Here is a 20,504-nt window from a genome sequence, read left to right as displayed (position 1 = left end):
TACACATACGACTTATGTTCCAACATTGCCATCTGCTGCTGAATCATATTGTATGTTGCTCCTACTAAAAAGCAATCAAATGTTTTAAAAACCAGCCTGTTGTGAATTAAATCAAAACACACACCGTCATCCAAAAATGATTTTACTATTTAGTTCAAGTACAAAAATACAAAATCAGAATACAACGGAATTATAAAGGAATAAATACATTCCTTCAATTAAAAGTAAGTCATTTGATGAGTAGGCTAAGGGTTAGTAGTCTCCAAACTAACTGAAGCACCACACTGAGAATGCACTCTAACTCTGAACAATGTAACAGTAAAAAGATATACAAAATCTGAATATAGAATGGATAAATAGCCAATGGGATTTCAGATAGTCCTCAGCAATAGCAAATCAACTAGATAACGTTTTGCTTTTTGTTTTTACAATAAATGAGAACGTTGTAAATAAAAAAAAAATAAACATTGGTAGTAATAACATTGGTAATAGGTGTGTATGCAGTGAGCATATTAGCACATTATGTCATTCACAGTAACCTGTAAGCACAATGTACTGGCCTCTCCTCCTTTCAGTAACTACTGGGGTTCAGGATCAGATCTCTAAAAGAAACACAGAACAGATTGTCAGACACATTCCTTTATCTGGAAACACATGGTACATGAAACTGTCCTCAGAACAAACACTGCATGACATTGAATGAACAAATATATATTTTTTGCCCGTTTACCATATGCTTTTTTTTTAGACGTATGTTGTTGTCGATACTAACTTTCCCTGTGGAGTACTTCCTGATGATTTCATTTGTCAGGATGGCATTGAAGGTTCTGCAGACCAGAGACAGGTTCCAGTAGCCTCTCTTTCCATCCACACGCAGTACGTCCCGGAAGATCCACACCAGTGACTCAAGAGGAAGCTGCAAGAAAGTGCATCATTTCAATGGTTCCAGTGTTTTAGCTGCCTATTTTGGTTAAGTGTTTGTTGTTGAACATTCGGTGCCTAAAGCAGTGGAGTTGTATATAAAAGAGGCCAGGAAAGTCACTAGGTAGGCTACATGTCAAACTCCAGAAGGCATTTATGGGTGATTCCTCACAAAACTAGAAACAAAAATTGTGATTTGGGGGATTTTCACTCAATTTAATCAATATATTGGTGTCCTTTGGAGGAAGGATTGTTGCCATTTGTATCTTAAATCATATTTAAGAACGCTTCTATAGATTACATTGTGAATATCCCCCAAATCACTGTATTTTTTTGGTTCTAGTTTCGTGAGGAATCATCATAACATAAGTCTATTTATTATATGAATGGTAATCCAATCGTTATTTTCAGTTGAATCCTGTATGGAGTATCAAAAACAAAGAGTCAGCGGTTTGGCTAACTGGGCTGTCTGAATTGTGTCCCACCCACCAACCCCTCTTTTACGCTACTGCTACTCTCTGTTCATCATATATGCATAGTCACTTTAACCATATCTACATGTACATACTACCTCAATCAGCCTGACTAACCGGTGTCTGTATGTAGCCCCTCTACTTTTATAGCCTTGCTACTGTATATAGCCTGTCTTTTTACTGTTGTTTCTATTTCTTTACCTACCTATTGTTCACCTAACACCTTTTTTGCACTGTTGAGTCGAACCTGTAAGGAAGCATTTCACTGTAATACCTGTTGTATTCGGCGCACGTGACAAATAAACTTTGATTTAAATCTGATATTAGGAAAAAAGGAAAGTGATTTTCTGGTTGTTCTATGTGAGATAAATCTACAGGTACTGTACTTACCTCCAGGAGATGAGGTTTCCCCAGACCATGGTACCTCTGAGGATTCTGGGAATAAAGAAGAGGTGAGTGAATAGTTAGGTTCTAGAGTACTGATCTCTGAGTTGTATTGAATCAGTGAGATAATCAGACATTGTCTTTTCATTTGGCCTACCTCTCTCCCCTACCCTCTATAAGCCCAACCATATTAAACCCAACCATTGACAGCTTACCATTCCAGGCAGCACTCTCTTTCCTTGCAACTGCTGGGTCGCCAGGTCCGTTTCCTGGGCCAGTAGTGCGCCTGTGTCCGGGAACCTGTCGCTTTGTTCTTCCATGTCGATGTACGGAAAGAGGTCATCGTCACGCTCTTCCCCCCGCCTTCCTCTTTCCTGCGTCCTAGTATAAGTGTAGCCGGGCAACGAGCTCTCGACCACCAACAGGCCTTGTTCGCCCAGGCACCGGTCGAAAGCTTCCTGGAAGGCAGACGCCGTCACGTTCACCTTGTGTTTCCTCTTCATGTGGTTCTTGAAATTCTTCTTGTTCAGCCTGATTCCGCAGAGATCGCACTGGACCTTGGTGGCACGGCACCAGGGTGGCACGTCCATCTTGGATTCGGCCAGGTATCTCCTCAGGGCCTCCTCGTTCTCTGCAGCGATGTACTCTTTGTGGTGTTTCCTCTTCATGTGAACCTTGAAGTTCTTCTTGTTTAGGATGATGCCGCAGTGGTCACACTGAGTCTGTACAGGAACTGCGTCCCTTTGGGAAGGTCTTTGCGGTCTCTCGGTCTCAATCTGCGGCGTCGGAGGGCAGCTGTACACTTCGGGCGAGGAGGGTTCCGAATCCTGGTGTGTGACCGGATTGTGACTGGCAGAAGCATCTGTTTTTTCCATTAGAGGTGTGTCTGTGTTTAGAGTTTGAAGAGCGACTGGTAAGCTCGGAGGGGTGGCAGGTCTGGAGCTGGAAGGGACAGCAGGTATAGATGTGAGAGGCAGGACAGGTGTGGATGTTGCATGGGCGAGAGGTCTCTGGGCTGGAGAGGGATGTTGCTGGAGGGGCGGAGCAACAGATGGAGATTGAGCTTGGACACGGGCAGGTGTGGATGTTGCATGGGCGAGAGGTCTCTGGGCTGGAGAGGGATGTTGCTGGAGGGGCGGAGCAACAGATTGAGCTGGGACACGGGCAGGTGTTTGAGTCCCGTTCCGCTTTCTGCAAGCTCTGAAATGTTCTATAAACAACGCTTTTCTGCAGAGTACATGGTCACAATAGCTGCAGTGGTAGTGAGGGTAGTCTCTGCACGTCAGTTTGCAGTTGTAGACGATGTACTCTGACAGAAAAGGGTGACAATAAAACAATCAGTATAAAAAAAATAATGTTAGATAGTGACTTTAAAAAGTCAAGTGTACAAGGACATTAGCACGTACAACATGGCATTCGCACAACTCAATTGAACAACTACAAAGCATTACTGAGTACAAGGAAATTGTTATTTTCTGACACTGCGGTTTCCAAAGTTCCCCTCACCGTCATTCTGAACTGCACTTTTCAGGTGGCTCTGGATGTGTGGGATGATCCGGTGTAACTCGTTGGGTTTGAACGCAGACGGTCGGCAGAAGGGGCAGTGGTAGAGGGAGCAGCACGTGGTGCACGGTTGTATCTTGGGAGTTTCACCAACTCGGAAACTGGTAATATGTTGCTGTGGAAAAACAAAGACAATAATGAATAGTCAATAATAAAGAGAAAATGGTCCGAAAATCCCGAGACGCAAATTCTACATGGTCCCAAATTGGGGACCAATAGTTCAGCAACATGCAGATACAAAATGTTTTGTATAGAAATGACAATTCTTTGTTTCCTACATTAATACATCAGAAAGCCATGTCCTGTCTACTCTACAAAAACATTATCAAAAGTATGTGGACACCTGTTTGTCCCCCTTTGCTGTTATAACAGACTTTCCACTAGAAAAACAGCCCCAGACCATTATTCCTCTTCCACCGTTATTTTCTGACACAGTTCATACTACACATTGGGGCAGGCAGATTATTCCTTTGGACTGCCAGTTGGTGAAGTGTGATTCATCACTCCAGAGAATGAGTTTCCACTGCTCCAGAGTCCAATGGCAGCGAGCTTTACACCACTCCAGCTGGCGCTTGGCACTGTGCATGATGATCTTAGGCTTGTGTGTGGCTGCTCTGCCATGGAAGCCCATTTCATGAAGCTTCTGACGAACAGTTATTGTGCTGACGTTGCTTCCAGAGGCAGTTGGTACTCGGTAGTGAGTGTTGCAACCAAGGACAGACGATTTTTACACTATGTGCGCTTCAGCACTCGGCGGTCCCCTTCTGTGAGCTTGTGTGGCCTACGACTTCGCAGCTGAGCCATTGTTGCTCCTAGACTTTTCCACTTCACAATAACAGCACTGACAGTTGATTGGTGCAGCTCTAGCAGGGCAAAAATTTGACAAACTGACTTCCTGGAAAGGTGGCATCCTATGATGGTGCCATGTTGAAAGTCAATGAGCTCTTCAGTAAGGCCATTATACTGCCAATGTTTGTCTATGGAGATTGCATGGCTGTGTGCTCGATTTTATACACCTGTCAACAACTGTGTCGCTGAAATAGCCGAATCCACTAATTTGAAGGGGTGTCCACATACTTTTGTATATATAGTATATTTTTATCCACAAAAATGTTATTTACTATGTGTACAGTTTCTTACCTTTCTGGGTATGTCACTGGAAATGACTATGGGGTCAGGGGTCATTGCAGGGGGCCCAGTGTTCTCATTGGAACTGACTATGGGGCCAGGGGTCAGTGTGAGGGGCCCAGCCTCATCAGTTGGTGCTGTGGATACCTCTTTCCACAGAGCGTGCTGATTGCCATTGACACCGTCCACCTCAAGAGTGTTAACTGGAAAAGCGAGAGTGAGAGGTCAACTTGACCAATTCTTGGCAAATCATTAGCTCAAAGGCTGACAACAGGCATTTAGAAAAAATCGGTAGCCTACCTTCGTCTTCGTCCGCATCATCGGCATTCGCCGCGGGTGAATCGCCCGACGAACTGTTGATTATTGGTGAGTCGCCGGTGACAGGCGTCAGCCCTTTGCCACTCACCGACCTGTACCTCGACTCCGCCAGGCTGAGTTGCTTCTCTAGCAATAGGATTTGCTCCTTGCTTTGAGAGACTTCTACACGTAACGCTCCACAGCAATCGTCCACTAACTTGCAAATCTCGGTCACAGCAGCTGAGGCTAGTATGCCCATGACAGAGCTTATCCGTTGATGCAAAACACGCGTTACCGACATTTTAAACACTTGTTTTTGTGAAACCTGGTCACAACTACTGATAGCTATGACGATTCAAAATAATTCAAAATGTCTAATAAACGATTTTGTCCCCAGCTTGTTCACGAAGTAGTAATATTTGTAAGAATACCTGGATTGTTGTCAATGCGCCGCCATCTTTAATAACTGTGTCTTTGCGCACGCATCCTATCAGCGTTCAGAAAGTTTAGACAGAAAGCTAGAAAGCGCCACCTACCGCGTGGAGACTAGAATGTGCATTATTATCCAGAGTCAAATCTTTGAGCACTAAATATTATTTTGGGTCATCTCTGACGACAGCTTGCTAGAGAGGAAAAACGAATGAATTATTCCTATGGTTTGCAGAAACATTGTTTAACATTGAGTAAATCATTTATTTTTATTTTTATGGTTATTGGTTATCATGTTATCATGTTATAAACTGAGCACTGGAGTAATCTTAACCCCAGACAAACTATATGGAGGTTGTATTAGTCTCAAGATCTTGTGCAAAGTAAAATGATTAATTTCCAGTACATCATATATGTTTATTGTTTTTACCACAGATATAGAATGACCAAGACGAGGCCTCCCGGGTGGCGCAGTGGTTAAGGGCGCTGTACTGCAGCGCCAGCTGTGCCATCAGAGTCCTGGGTTCGCGACCGGGAGGTCCGTGGGGTGACGCACAATTGGCCTAGCGTCGCCCGGGTTAGGGAGGGCTTGGTCGGTAGGGGTGTCCTTGTCTCATCGCGCACCAGCGACTCCTGTGGCGGGCTGGGCGCAGTGTACGCTAGCCAAGGTGGCCAGGTGCACGGTGTTTCCTCTGGCGCATTGGTGCGGCTGGCTTCCGGGTTGGATGTGCGCTGTGTTAAAGAAGCAGCGGCTTGGTTGTGTATCGGAGGACGCATGACTTTCAACCTTCGTCTCTCCCGAGCCCGTACGGGAGTTGTAGCGATGAGACAAGATAGTAGCTACTACAACAATTGGATACTACAAAAATTGGGGAGAAAAAGGGGTAAAATTCAAAAAAAAAAAAAAAAAAAAATGAATGACCAAGACAACGTGATCTGCTGCACCACCGAGAGCATCCTGGTTGCATCACTGCCTGGTATGGCAACTGCTCGGCCTCTGACCGCAAGGCACTACCCACAAATCAAAAGGCTACCTGGACTATTTGTATTGACCCCCCGCCACTCCCACTCCTTTTTACCCTCTCTGTTATTATCTATGCATAGTCACTACATGTACATATTACCTTAAACGCGTGTTACCTTAATTAACTTGATTAACTTGACTAACCTGTGCCCCCCCTACCCTCTCTGTTATTATCTATGCATAGTCACTTTACCTACATGTACATATTACCTTAAACGCGTGTTACCTTAATTAACTTGACTAACCTGTGCCCCCCCCACACAGACTCTGTACCGGTGCACCCTGTATCGCCTCGCTACTGTTATTTTATTGTTGCCCTTTCATTATTATATATATATATTTTTTTTACTTCAGTTTATTTTAGTAAATACAATTATTTTTCCTAACTACATTGTTGGTTAAGGAAGTATTTCACTGTAAGGTGTTGTATTTGGCACATGTGACAAATACAATTTGATTTGTCAGCGACGTTCTTTACCGTTGCCTATTGGAAACCCTCTTATCCAAATAAGACCGTTAAAACATTCTGTGCCAAATGTCCCATCCAAACACACCTCTATCCACACCCTTCACTCGATTTAACAGAGCCTTAGCCAAGCCAAAGACAGGCTCAATAAAGACTCAATAAATACATTGAAGATTTTCCAGACTTTCAGTCATCTCAAACCTTTTCTCATCCCATTTTATGCTGTCAACAAAAAGCACCATATCCATGTTGTTATATTGCCCCTTTTAAGAGCCAGAGATTATCGTAGACAATACTGCCATCTTCCAGAAAGTACTAGCCTATGCAATGTCATAAAGTACTTAAAAAAATGTTTATTACAGGACAACAATACAGGTTGAGGTACATAAAATGGGCAATTACATTTGAAATTGCATCACATTTAGCCCGTTGGCGAACACATAAAGTCACTCACTGACTAGTAGTAAACAAAGCCAATGTTGAAAGCAGTTTGAAAAGGTGTCAAGCAATTAGCAATATCTTGTTGACTAACAGCGATAGTTGTGCACGCAGATGAATGGGTATTGTGTGCCACATCCGAGGTTCCTCCAGCCCTGGCCCACTACAAAGACAAACAAAAATCTTAGTAATTTTATCTGGCATATTTTAACACGTCATACAGTTCTGGGACCAGGCTACCTGTCATTATTTTTCAGGTAATATCATACTAATGTGAGTGTTCCGGATTTACATTTACTATGTTACGTCTAGTCCATGAGACCAGGCTGAACATCTTTAAGTTCATGTCTTACCAGCAGATTGCAGGTACATGCAGGAGTTGCTGGTTGCGGTGCTCTGGCTGTACCAGTTGGTGTAATACATTCCTGAGCGGTCGATCCACATCCAATATCCCTGAGTAAACAAAGAGTCATAACTCTTAGCTACAGCTTGTGAGAGCAAAATTGCAAGATTATGTTGTAATAGTTTTATTGCATCAAATGGTTGTTTTTTTGCAACCGAATAGAGGGTTCTTATAACTCTATTGTGAACAGAAAGTGGGCCACTGGGAGATAACACTGACAGGAGATTTATGATGACTTTTGGGTGATAAAACCTAAAGAGACCTCATTCCATAGCATGAGTTAATGTTTCTGTTCTATATGGTACCTGGTAGAGATGACCCCAGGGCCAGACCTGGTCTCTTCACAAAGATAACTGTTTTTTCAGCAGATACTGTCTGCTGTGAATTATAAGAATCTTTCATACTAGTCTTAACATTGTGACCCATTCCATACATCTGTTGTTCATCATGTAGGTTGAAAGGGGTGTATCTTGGCTATAAAAGACCTTTGTACTTTTGTCTCGGGGCTCTCAATGAATCATCTGAGGGTGATTCATTGACCATCCATCATTATCGTAGAGCACTCAATCGATTAACTTTATATGTGTGTGTTGTACTGACCTGATCCCTTATTAATACTTAATACATATTTAGTTTAGGTATAACTCTGACTTGAGTGATAAGTTAGTCTCCCCTCATTTGATAGTAAAGAAATGAACCACCACAAGCTGCACTGCTGTCCCTTACCACTAACAGATCTGATATAATACCTAGCTGCATGATTAAAATATCAGTAGCATATGCTGAGGCACAGAGTTTTTCCTGTTCTTGGGGGGGAAGCTCTAGGACCGAGAATTGTTTCTGGTCAGGTCACTATGTCGAAAAACTCCCTATGTGAAAAACTCACTATGTCGGGCAACCCTTTCTCTCACCTGGAGGTAGAATCCACCGATCCAGGCGGTGGCTCTGTTGGCTGTTCTGGTTATCTGTTGCAGATAACGATACTCGGGGGAGGAGCTGGCGGAGGCCAGGCTGGCGCCCAGTTCATTGCAATGTTCCTGAAAGAAGAGCGGGGAGGTGAGGGGTGAGACACGTACACCTAATGGTTCCTAATTGCACTTTTTTTTATTGCATTTTAAATGTAGCCTTTTTGGCCTATTCAAATCCAGATACGTCTTATTCGAAAGACAGAACCTATAGAATAGGCTAAACATATTCTGTCAAACCTTGAAAGACTTATTTGCACTGTTTATTGATTTGCACTAATATAGGTTATTTTCGTAGGCTACTTATTTAATTTTGGCTGCTGTATTTATGTTATTATCTTATTTAGTACTTGTACAGTTCGATAGGCAAAATGCATGTCCTAAAGCCTATTCGTTTTTAGCATAAGCCAATGTTATTTTTGTAAAAAGTGTTATGAAGTATGTTATAAATATCGATTTGTTTTCTCTGATTGTATTTAGGATTTTTACAGTTAGGTAGGCAAAAGGCATATAGCCTAATGATAATTATCGACCTATTCGTTTTTAGTCGAAGCCAATTCAGTGTTATAAAGAATATTATAGGCTAAATAATCATTCGTTTTATCTGATTATTGTTGACTTTATATATAAATGCACAATATTTAATTTATTGAAAATAAAGTTGTTCGTGAGACAACTCCGACAGACTTATCATGTATTTTTTGTTCCTGCTATTGATGCTGCAAGTGTTTATACCCGATTGCCCGTTGCGCAATTCAAGGACACGCATAAACACTTTCGACAATATTATCCAAAATATTAGATTATACGTTTAATTTGTCAAAGAAACGTTTAGGCTACTGCAACTTTTATGGACAGCAGTCTATGTGTAGGCTTATAATATTGGCTAAGAAAGGAATTTTCCGATGGCACAATTTATTTTGCCAACACTGTAGTCAAGCAGCCTAAACACACGTAGACCTACCAGGTTTGTTTAAACTTCCTATTCGATTAGTCTATCTTGCAATTGTTTGTTCTCTCTTTCATTATTACTATAGCTACTGCCTTTAATCTAGGCTATTAGCAAACAACTTTCTGAGATGGAACTCCGTTAGGCCTATAGACTAAATTCATTCGATAGTTGATCATGAAAGAGTAGGTTATTCCTATGCCAACAAGTCACATTCAAATCGAATGGGGATTGGGGAGAAAAAGGGGAAATTAAGATTAGCCTAAAAGGCCCATGACCTCGCGACATTGGAGAGGAGAGGGGAAAAACACCTTTAGGCCTATCTGACATTTTGCGCTGCTTTAGTGCTCACCGATCTTCATACTCTACGTTGTTCTCTTGAATTATGTCAATAGTCTACATACATACAAACGCACAGTCATTTTTGAAAAAGCATACTTTGCTATTATCGTAGGCCTACACAATATAGCTTATCTACATTGTTTTGTTTTCATTTATGAAGCCCTTTTACGAAAAGTCCCACTGTACCTAACGTCCTTACTAAACCTTACACATACGAGTTACCACACCCGGTCTCGGGATGGCGAACTCTGGAAATTCCTTTGGTCTCCACTGAGTTAGGCAAATCATCTTCAAAATGTTATTAAATTTGATGTTCTGGTGTCTCTAGGGCAATTCAGAAAGCTGATTGAGAACCTTATCACTGATGAATGTGTTTTTTTATATTTTTTTTATTGAACCTTTATTAAACTAGACAAGTCAGTTAAGAACAAATTCTTATTTACAATGACGGCCTTGTTCAGGGGAAGAACGACAGATTTGTATCTTGTCAGCTCGATCAACGCTCTAACCACTAAACTACCTGTCGCCCCGCCCCGTGTTTTTCCTTTTGCTTGCATTTTGTATTTCTATTTTGATGTGTGTATTTTCTGTAATTTATGTAATTCAGGGCTCATCTATAAAAGGGACCTCGTTCTCAGTATGACTCAATGATCAAATGAAGGTTAAATAGAATAAAATAGTTATGAATTTACGTCAAGCTTTTAGACGCTTTAAATAGGCCTATATTAAATTGAGAAGTGCATGAATTACCTCAGCGTTGAACCAGGACCGAGGGGTGTTCACAAACATGTAACACTTGGACTGGTAGCTGAGCCATCCGTCAGGGCAGAACCTGCGTGCCGCTGTGAACACGCAGATAAAATACAACAATTATTTGACATCGTAATACTGTTGATATTGACAGGAGTATGAACTTTGATCTCATAATATAAAACATGAAAGTACATTTAGTCATACTGGTGTTTTTTCCCCTCCCTGCTAAAAGAAAACCAAAAAAAAACACTAGTCTTTCGTTGCGTGACCATGCATTGCACGATGTACAAAAAGTCCGCAATCGTAGAACCAGTAAAGGTGATAGTTGTTATTTTACATAATTCACCATAAAAGGTGTCAACATACCTTTAGGTGCCGCAGCCACCTCTTCAATAGCCTCAGTCTGTACATCCTCTTCTGGAAAAGCACAAACAATAAAACAGTCCTCGATATTACTATTTAGCCACCAGCAAATCACTATGGCAGGGAGTTATAGATACTATCTATATAAATATGTTTGTTTTCACAGGTATATTTTATAGGTGACAGGTCGTTAAAATCATTGTTTCGTACCTATGTGAAGTCTGACAAAACAGAATGCCTCAAATATAATTTATCAACAAATGAGGCACATAACACACAACACAATCTCACACTCACTTCGTGCAAATATGTACAAACAGTATTTGCAGCAGATTTCAATGTGAAGTAATTGTAATTGATCAGGAAATAAGGTGATGCTCAAATGAGGTGATGCTCCACAATAGACATTGATGCTCTTGCGTGATTAAAGCCTATAGAGAAGAACTGACCTGGGGCGTCACTCAGCTTCTCCTCTGCTGCAGGAGCCTCAACCTCAACAGCCTCCTCTGCAGAAACACGGAACAAGGAAATAAATTTGACTTTCATTCAACTGGGAATTGGGAGAAATATTGATTCAGTGCTCTATTACTGCTCTCAGTACAAACATAATTAGAGCTACAAACCTGGGGCACTTTTTGGCTCTTCTACCGCCACAGCATCGCTCTCCACAGGAACTTAAAGGGGAAAACACAACTATTGTCATTATTCAGTAACAATTAATTACCCTGTGCTGTATTAGTGACATTGTTGAGTATTTGGCTGACTTACCTGCTGCTGCCCTAGCAGAGAGGGCGACACAAAGTAGTGCAAAGATGATCAGAACCTTCATGGTGGTGATGATGGTGGTGCTGCTTGTCTGGATGAAAAGGGAGAGAACGTGTTGGAGAATCAACTAGAGAGAGTGATACACAATAATTTTAGACTATCACTAGACAAGAGTATTTCCCTACAGAAGTCAACCTTAAAAATGTAGCTAAAAGTTAATCACCACCATAGTAAATACATACATTAAATGAAGAAAGGGTGAGAAAATAAGACAAGTTGACACTCGGGAACAGACACTATAGGACTCTTACCTGTTGTAGTAGGTAAATCACTGTTGTTCTCCTCAGATACTCTTCCTCAGGTAGGCCAGTGATGGAGTGATGAGTGGAGATTTCTCCATTGTTTATGTACTGTTCTGTCCAGCATGATTTCACTGACGCACGTGCTGTGAATTACGAAACAGCATTGGACTTTGACGGTTTATGATTCTGTATTTATACTTCAGATGAAAAATCCCATGCTAGGAATTCAAATATAGCATTTTCAAGGTCAGCAGAACATGGCCAGCCCCTGTTTGAAGGTGTGTTCCTGTAAAAGATTGCAAAATAACACACATGTCCTTATTGTGATCGTGTATGGAACTTTGCCAAGGAAGTCACGTTAATTATTTCCCGACCATAAACCATTTCCTTTTCATCCAAGGAGTGGGTCAGACATGAAAGGATTTAGTTTGACTTCAATTAAATACAAAATTAAAGCAATATCATCCATGTCAATATAATATCAATATCATATTATACATTTTATATATACTAAATGGCTTTGTGTACATACTTCAGATCTGATTTCGAATTCAAATACAGCATTTATCAAGGACAAGGACAAGAATGTGTGTTCCAGTAAGTGATGATAAAACCATAATTGTGATAAGGAAATTGTAAACATGGAAAATCAATACGGACATGGTGTCAGGTGCGTGAATGAGGACCCAAAAGCGAATTAGCAAAACAGAGTTTCTTTAATGACGAAACACACGTAGGCTCAGATGGACAGGCAGATTCCGACAGGACAGGACAAGGTTAGATGAACAGGCAGATTCCGACAGGACAGGACAAGGTTGCAGCAAACACGACGATAGTCTGGTTCAGGCATGAGTAACACAAACGAGAATCCGACAAAGACAGGAGCAGAAACAGAGAGAGATATAGAGACCTAATCAGAGGGAAAAAGGGAACAGGTGGGAAAAGGGGTGAACGAGGTAGTTAGAGAAGACAAGGAACAGCTGGGGGAAAGAGGGGAAGAAAAGGTAACCTAATACGACCAGCAGAGGGAGACAGGGTGAAGAGAAAGAACAGGAACAGGACACAACATGACAATACATGACACATGGATTGATTCAATTTACAGTACGTTTTTCTCAGCACTATTGACCTTGAGATAACGTAGGGGTATGTTCATTTAGTTATAATCACTTTATTGTTATTTTGCAGCGATTTGTCTAACATTTCCAGTCTCTCCAATTTAAAGCTTAAAGCTGCAATCACCAGTTGAAACAATAACAAATCCTGCCCTGTTCCTGTAAAAAAGCTGAGTGATGGGGTTGTAAAAATGTTACCACTCGGAAATGCACCTTCCATCGATCACAATGATAGTTTTAGCCATGTTTTGAGGCTATATAGTGTTTGTTTATACTTACTTTATTTACACTCATTGAAGTAAAACAAGCTTATATTTTGGATTATGACGGGCTACGACAGTTGACCTAAACTCATCATTTAGGAGTTATATTCTTCAAGAATCAATGGGTACATAGCATTAACTTATTAGTCCAAAAATGGATGTAGCAACAGCAGATTGCCTCTTCAATGTATGTTTGTATATCGGAGGGACAAACGCAGTAGACCAATTTCCATCCTGTATGGAATGTCATTATCTTATTTCTTGAAAAGACAATCCACATTTACAATAAATCTTTACTGACAACATGACATAATAGATGACAACAGCCTAAGTCAAAAATGTTTTTGTCGTGCCCTTTTCACGACTGTCTTGGTGTGTTTGGATCATGACAGATCGTTGGTGATGTGGACACCAACAGTAGAGTAAATTAAGTGGGGGAAAAATACCAAATGATTAGGGTGATGCACATGGGCTACTAACATCTTACTACACAACATACACTTACTAGTCTAATGTCCATTGCAATAGACTAGCATCTTTTCCAAGCTGCTTCACAATGCAGAAACAGAAGATAGGCTCCTGCTCATATGAGGCGTTCCGGCTCGCAGAAGCCAAGGCTACTTACGAGACAGGCAGCTGGTGGCACCTTAATTGGGGAGGACGAGCTCACAGTAATGGCTGGAAACACATGGTCTCCATGGGTTTGATACCATTCCAGTCACCACATATTGATGATACGTTTAAGTTAGTCTGAAACATAATATTTTTTTCATGTCCGACTCACTCCTTGGATGACATCAAGTCAGTTAAGGAAGCAGTTTATGGACAGCAAAGAATTAAAGGTGATCTCCAGGGCACCGTTCCAGACATGATCACAATAAGGACATTGTTTTTATTTTACCACCGCTTACTGGAACACAGTAAATGACATTGATAAAGGCTGTATTTTAATTCCTAATCTGGCAGCCTGGTCTCAAAGACTAGACGTAACATAGTAAACCCAAATTAGAATGATATGTTACATTTGACCGAATTAGTATGATATGTTACATTTGTATGGTTACATAAGACAGAAGGTTACTTCAGGCAAAAACGAAAGAAGGGTGGTTGGTCAAAAAATAAAGTAGGGTGGTTGGTCGGGGTGGATGAGTGGGCATTTAACATGAATGTCTAGCAACCCAAAGGATGTGTGTTTTTGCCCGCTTTGAGGACAATACAGTGCCACTGACACGGCCCGCAACCAAAACATGCGGACTCTCCTTCACTGCAGCCGAGGTGAGTAAAACATTTAAACGTGTTAACCCTCGCAAGGCTGCAGGCCCAGACGGCATCCCCAGCCGCGCCCTCAGAGCATACGCAGACCAGCTGGCTGGTGTGTTTACGGACATATTCAATCGATCCCTTTCCCAGTCTGCTGTTCCCACATGCTTCAAGAGGGCCACCATTGTTCCTGTTCCCAAGAAAGCTAAGGTAACTGAGCTAAACGACTACCGCCCCGTAGCACTCACTTCCGTCATCATGAAGTGCTTTGAGAGACTAGTCAAAGACCATATCACCTCCACCCTACCTGACACCCTAGACCCACTCCAATTTGCTTACCGCCCAAATAGGTCCACAGACGATGCAATCTCAACCACCCTGCACACTGCCCTAACCCATCTGGACAAGAGGGATACCTATGTGAGAATGCTGTTCATCGACCACAGCTCAGCATTTAACACCATAGTACCCTCCAAACTCGTCATCAAGCTCGAGACCCTGGGTCTCGACCCCGCCCTGTGCAACTGGGTACTGGACTTCCTGACGGGCCGCCCCCAGGTGGTGAGGGTAGGTAACAACATCTCCACCCCGCTGATCCTCAACACTGGGGCCCCACAAGGGTGCGTTCTGAGCCCTCTTCTGTACTCCCTGTTCACCCACGACTGCGTGGCCACGCACGCCTCCAACTCAATCATCAAGTTTGCGGACGACACAACAGTGGTAGGCTTGATTACCAACAACGACGAGACGGCCTACAGGGAGGAGGTGAGGGCCCTCGGAGTGTGGTGTTAGGAAAATAACCTCACACTCAACGTCAACAAAACTAAGGAGATGATTGTGGACTTCAGGAAACAGCAGAGGGAACACCCCCATATCCACATCGATGGAACAGTAGTGGAGAGGGTAGTAAGTTTTAAGTTCCTCGGCGTACACATCACAGACAAACTGAATTGGTCCACCCACACAGACAGCATCGTGAAGAAGGCGCAGCAACGCCTCTTCAACCTCAGGAGGCTGAAGAAATTCGGCTTGTCACCAAAAGCACTCACAAACTTCTACAGATGCACAATCGAGAGCATCCTGTCGGGCTGTATCACAGCCTGGTACGGCAACTGCTCCGCCCACAACCGTAAGGCTCTCCAGAGGGTAGTGAGGTCTGCACAACGCATCACCGGGGGCAAACTACCTGCCCTCCAGGACACCTACACCATCCGATGTCACAGGAAGACCATAAAGATCATCAAGGACAACAACCACCCGAGCCACTGCCTGTTCACCCCGCTATCATCCAGAAGGCGAGGTCAGTACAGGTGCATCAAAGCTGGGACCGAGAGACCGAAAAACAGCTTCTATCTCAAGGCCATCAGACTGTTAAACAGCCACCACTAACATTGAGTGGCTGCTGCCAACACACTGACTCAACTCCAGCCACTTTAATAATGGGAATTGATGTAAAATATATCACTAGCCCCTTTAAACAATGCTACTTAATATAATGTTTACATACCCTACATTATTTATCTCATATGTATACGTATATACTGTACTCTATATCATCTACTGCATCTTTATGTAATACATGTATCACTAGCCACTTTAAACTATGCCACTTTGTTTACATACTCATCTCATATGTTTATACTGTACTCGATACCATCTACTGCATCTTGCCTATGCCGCTCTGTACCATCACTCATTCATATATCTTTATGTACATATTCTTTATCCCTTTACACTTGTGTGTATAAGGTAGTAGTTTTGGAATTGTTAGCTAGATTACTCGTTGGTTATTACTGCATTGTCGGAACTAGAAGCACAAGCATTTCGCTACACTCGCATTAACATCTGCTAACCATGTGTATGTGACAAATAAAATGTGATTTGATTTGAAATCTTCTCATGGACAACTTTACCATTTGCGCTAATTAGCAAATATTTACTACTTTTTAGCTACGGAGCAACTACTTAGCATGTTAGCTAACCCTTCCCCTAAACTTAAGCTTTTAACCTAACTCCTAACCCCTAACATGACTAACGTTAGCAACCTAGCTAACATTAACAACCTAGCTAAACTGAGCCACTTAACTAACATTAGCCACAAAAAATTGGAATTCGTAACATATATGTTTTGCAAATTCATAACTTTGTACGAATTGCAATTTGTAACATATCAGACACATTTTTATTCATACCATATAATATGAAACGGATGATGGACATCCACAAATTGAAACGAAACGTAACATACCATACTAACGGCAGTGTCCTGGATTTACTTTTACTATGTTATGTCATCTGAAGTATAAACACAAAGCCATAAAGTGTCAAAGTTCAACGCTGTTTCGTCATTCACGGCAAGTGCATAAGTGAAAGTTTGCGGGACACAACAGTATATAAAGAGAGTACGAATCTCCACTCATCACTCCATCACTGGCCTACCTGAGGAAGAGTACCTAAAGAAAACAGTGATTTACCTACTACAAAAGGTAAGTCCTACAGCATCTGTTGCCTAGTGTCGGACTCATTCAACATGGCTTATTTTCTCTCCCTTTCTCCGTTTAGATGTATGTATTTACTGTGGTGATGATAAACTTTCAGCTATATTTTTAAGGTTGTCTTCTGTAGGGAAATATGATTGTGTATCATTCTCTCTAGTTGATTCTCCAACACGTTCTCTCCCTTTTCATCCAGACAAGCAGCACCACCATCATCACCACCATGAAGGTTCTGATCATCTTTGCACTACTTTGTGTCGCCCTCTCTGCTAGGGCAGCAGCAGGTAAGTCAGCCAAATACTCAACAATGTCACTAATACAGCACAGGGTAATTAATTGTTACTGAATAATGACAATAGTTGTGTTTTCCCCTTTAAGTTCCTGTGGAGAGCGATGCTGTGGCGGTAGAAGAGCCAAAAAGTGCCCCAGGTTTGTAGCTCTAATTATGTTTGTACTGAGAGCAGTAATAGAGCACTGAATCAATATTTCTCCCAATTCCCAGTTGAATGAAAGTCAAATTGATTTCCTTGTTCCGTGTTTCTGCAGAGGAGGCTGTTGAGGTTGAGGCTCCTGCAGCAGAGGAGAAGCTGAGTGACGCCCCAGGTCAGTTCTTCTCTATAGGCTTTAATCAAGCAAGAGCATCAATGTCTATTGTGGAGCATCACCTCATTTGAGCATCACATCATTTCCTGATCAATAACAATTTCTTCACATTGGTACAAAACAAACGAATTAAACTACAGGCCATGTATAAAATATTAGCTATGAAAATACATATATTGAATCTCATTGTCTGTGATTTGCTGGTGGCTTTCAAAGTGATATTCTTGTCTTATTATGTGTTTAGGTGTCTTTTCAGAAGATGAGAATGAGGCAGTTGAGGTGGCTGCAGCAGCACCTAAAGATAAAGGTAGGGACTCTCCTTGATGAATGATGTTAAGTTAACCATCACTGGTTCTACTATTGATGCCTGTGTATACCGTGCAATGCATGATCACAATGAAATAATGTTTTGGTTTCCCATCAGCAGGGAGGGAAAAATCACCAGCATGACTAAATAAACATTCATGTTTTACATTATGAGATCAAACGTTTTACTTTGGAAAGTTCACACTCCTGACAATATCAACTCCTTGTATTGCGATGTCAAACCATTGTTGCATTTTATTTTCGTCTTCACAGCGGCACGCAGGTTCTGCCCTGACGGATGGTTCAGCTACCAGTCCAAGTGTTACATGTTTGTGAACACTCCTCGGTCCTGGTTCGGAGCCGAGGTAACGCACTTCTCAATGTAATATATTTAGTGTCTAAAATCTTGACCTGAATATGTTACTATGACTGCCAATTGTTCACTTTCAAAAAATGTGCGTTTGTGTCTGTATACTGTAATGTCACTATGAGGGAGCGCAACACTTTTGTTAATGTGCAGGCCTACTGTGTGAGTGTGTGCACGTGTCTCACCCCTCACCTCCCCTGCTCTTCTTTCAGGAACATTGCAATGAACTGGGCGCCAGCCTGGCCTCTGCCAGCTCCTCCCCCGAGTATCGTTACCTGCAACAGATAACCAGAACAGCCAACAGAGCCACCGCCTGGATAGGTGGATTCTACCTCCAGGTGAGAGAAAGGGTTGCCCTGAAAACCTCCGCCATCTAAGCATACGTAGCGCCCCAAGTTTTTCTGACAGTGACCGGTCAAGAAACAGTTCCGGGCCCTAGAGTTTTCCCTCAGAGCACATGGCCGGGAAACACTCTGATCCTTGTGTTTAAATAGCTTCTGATATTTGAATCATGCAGCTAGGTATGATATCAGATCTGTTAGTGGTAAGGGACAGTAGTGCAGCTAAGTCTTATGACTCTTTGTTTACTCAGGGAACTTGGATGTGGATCGACCGCTCAGGAATGTATTACACCAACTGGTACAGCCAGAGCACCGCAACCAGCAACTCCTGCATGTACCTGCAATCTGCTGGTAAGACATGAACCTAAAGATGTAGCATAGTCCCAGAACTAAGCCGATGAAATGACCGACATTACTTTTTTTTGTGTGTCATTTTTCCTTTGGTAGTGGGCCAGGGGTGGAGGAACTGCGGATGTGGCGGACAATTACCATTCATCTGCGTGCACAACTATCGCTGTTAGTCAACATTGCGAAGATACTGTTAATTGCTTGACACCTTTTCTAACCGCTTTCAATGTGGGCTGTTTACTGACTGTAAATGACTAGTGTTCGCCAAAGGGCTAAATGTGATGCGATTTCAAATGTAATTTCCCATTTATGTATCTCAACCGTTTTTGTTTTCCAGTAATAAACATTTTTTAAAGTACTATGACATTGTATAGGCTGGTACTTTCTGAAAGATGGCACTATTGTCTAAGACCGGTACATTTGCTTTTTAATTCTACGCATATAAAATAGATCAGTATAAAGGATTTGATACGAGGACAAAAAGGCTGGAGGGTCCTCAATTTATTAAGCCTCAATTTACCCATTTATCGAGATCTGTCTTGGGCTTGACATCTTTATACTGTACATGGCAGAAAAGTGAGCCGTAAAATAACCTAATCTCAAAATATGGTGGGGAAACTAACTTTAGAATTCATAGAAGATAAAATGGCACCTTTTTATAAGTTGTTCTACTCAAACAAAGCGTTTTACAATGAACGTAGGCCATACACAACCTGGAGAAAGTGCAACTAGTTCTTGTCAATAAAACAATATTTATTTTCACGAAAACAAAGTGACAGGTGACAACTTGTTAAACTCAAATTCTGATGTACATTTCTGGTTGTCATTGAAATGACTTATCATGAATACATGTCACAGAAAAAACATACATCTCAAGGTTAAATTTATCTACGTCTTGTAATAACTTAACTCATGTCAAATGTTCACCCGTTCGTTTTCTGCTGGCTTCTTGTGACGGTGATAGCGCACCAGCCACTAATGAAAATGAGGAATGTGTAGGCCTATACCGCCACCTACTGGGCTCCATTGGCATAAACGACCAAGAGCAAAGGGAGTTGATTGAACTACTGTAGTAGGCTGGCTACACCTATAAAATGAAATAAATCGGGGTTCTACTGTAATCAGTATAATTTACTAACCAAATAAAAGTAACTCTGGGAACTCATATCTGTCCAATCACCCGGTCAATGTTATCTGATCAGATTTCGGCAATCAAATTGTTTTAAATGGGGCGACAGGTGGGTTCTTGGGGCAGCAGGTAGCCTAGTGGTTAAAGGGCTGGGCTAGAAACTGTAAAGGTTGCCCAATCGAATCACTGACCTGACAAGATACATATCTGTCATTCTGCCCCAAAACAAGACAGTTAACCCACTGTTCTAGGCTGTAATTATAAATAATACTTTGTTCTTAACGGTCTTGTCTAGTTAAAACAAATGGCTAA

General features: G+C 41.8%; 3 protein-coding genes across 3 annotated transcripts; 1 reads left to right on the top strand and 2 right to left on the bottom strand.

Moving 5' to 3' along the window:
• Positions 1–655: 655 nt before the first annotated feature.
• LOC139402966 (uncharacterized) lies at positions 656–5,202 on the bottom strand. The gene is made up of 6 exons (XM_071146781.1): positions 4,770–5,202; positions 4,482–4,672; positions 3,285–3,456; positions 1,994–3,087; positions 1,785–1,829; positions 656–916 (listed from the first exon to the last, which is right to left on the bottom strand). Exons 1-6 carry the CDS (start codon positions 5,065–5,067, stop codon positions 674–676), a joined length of 2,043 nt encoding a protein of 680 aa, XP_071002882.1. The 5' UTR covers positions 5,068–5,202; the 3' UTR covers positions 656–673.
• A 2,010-nt stretch (positions 5,203–7,212) lies between these two features.
• On the bottom strand, positions 7,213–11,727 carry LOC139402969 (ladderlectin-like). The gene is made up of 9 exons (XM_071146786.1): positions 11,667–11,727; positions 11,522–11,572; positions 11,330–11,404; positions 10,902–10,952; positions 10,697–10,702; positions 10,533–10,624; positions 8,438–8,563; positions 7,477–7,576; positions 7,213–7,286 (listed from the first exon to the last, which is right to left on the bottom strand). The coding sequence occupies exons 1-9, from the start codon at positions 11,725–11,727 to the stop codon at positions 7,213–7,215; spliced, it is 636 nt and encodes a 211-aa protein (XP_071002887.1).
• A 5,590-nt stretch (positions 11,728–17,317) lies between these two features.
• Positions 17,318–19,236, top strand: LOC139402968 (ladderlectin-like). The gene is made up of 8 exons (XM_071146785.1): positions 17,318–17,382; positions 17,477–17,527; positions 17,645–17,701; positions 17,946–18,008; positions 18,281–18,372; positions 18,587–18,712; positions 18,967–19,066; positions 19,163–19,236. Exons 1-8 carry the CDS (start codon positions 17,322–17,324, stop codon positions 19,234–19,236), a joined length of 624 nt encoding a protein of 207 aa, XP_071002886.1. The 5' UTR covers positions 17,318–17,321.
• The last annotated feature ends 1,268 nt before the right edge of the window (positions 19,237–20,504 follow it).

Source organism: Oncorhynchus clarkii, unplaced genomic scaffold (assembly GCF_045791955.1).
Source record: "Oncorhynchus clarkii lewisi isolate Uvic-CL-2024 unplaced genomic scaffold, UVic_Ocla_1.0 unplaced_contig_2111_pilon_pilon, whole genome shotgun sequence".
Taxonomy (NCBI): Eukaryota; Metazoa; Chordata; class Actinopteri; order Salmoniformes; family Salmonidae; genus Oncorhynchus; species Oncorhynchus clarkii.
The sequence above is the reverse complement of the archived record's forward strand: the minus strand, read 5'-3'. Positions and strand labels throughout refer to the sequence as shown.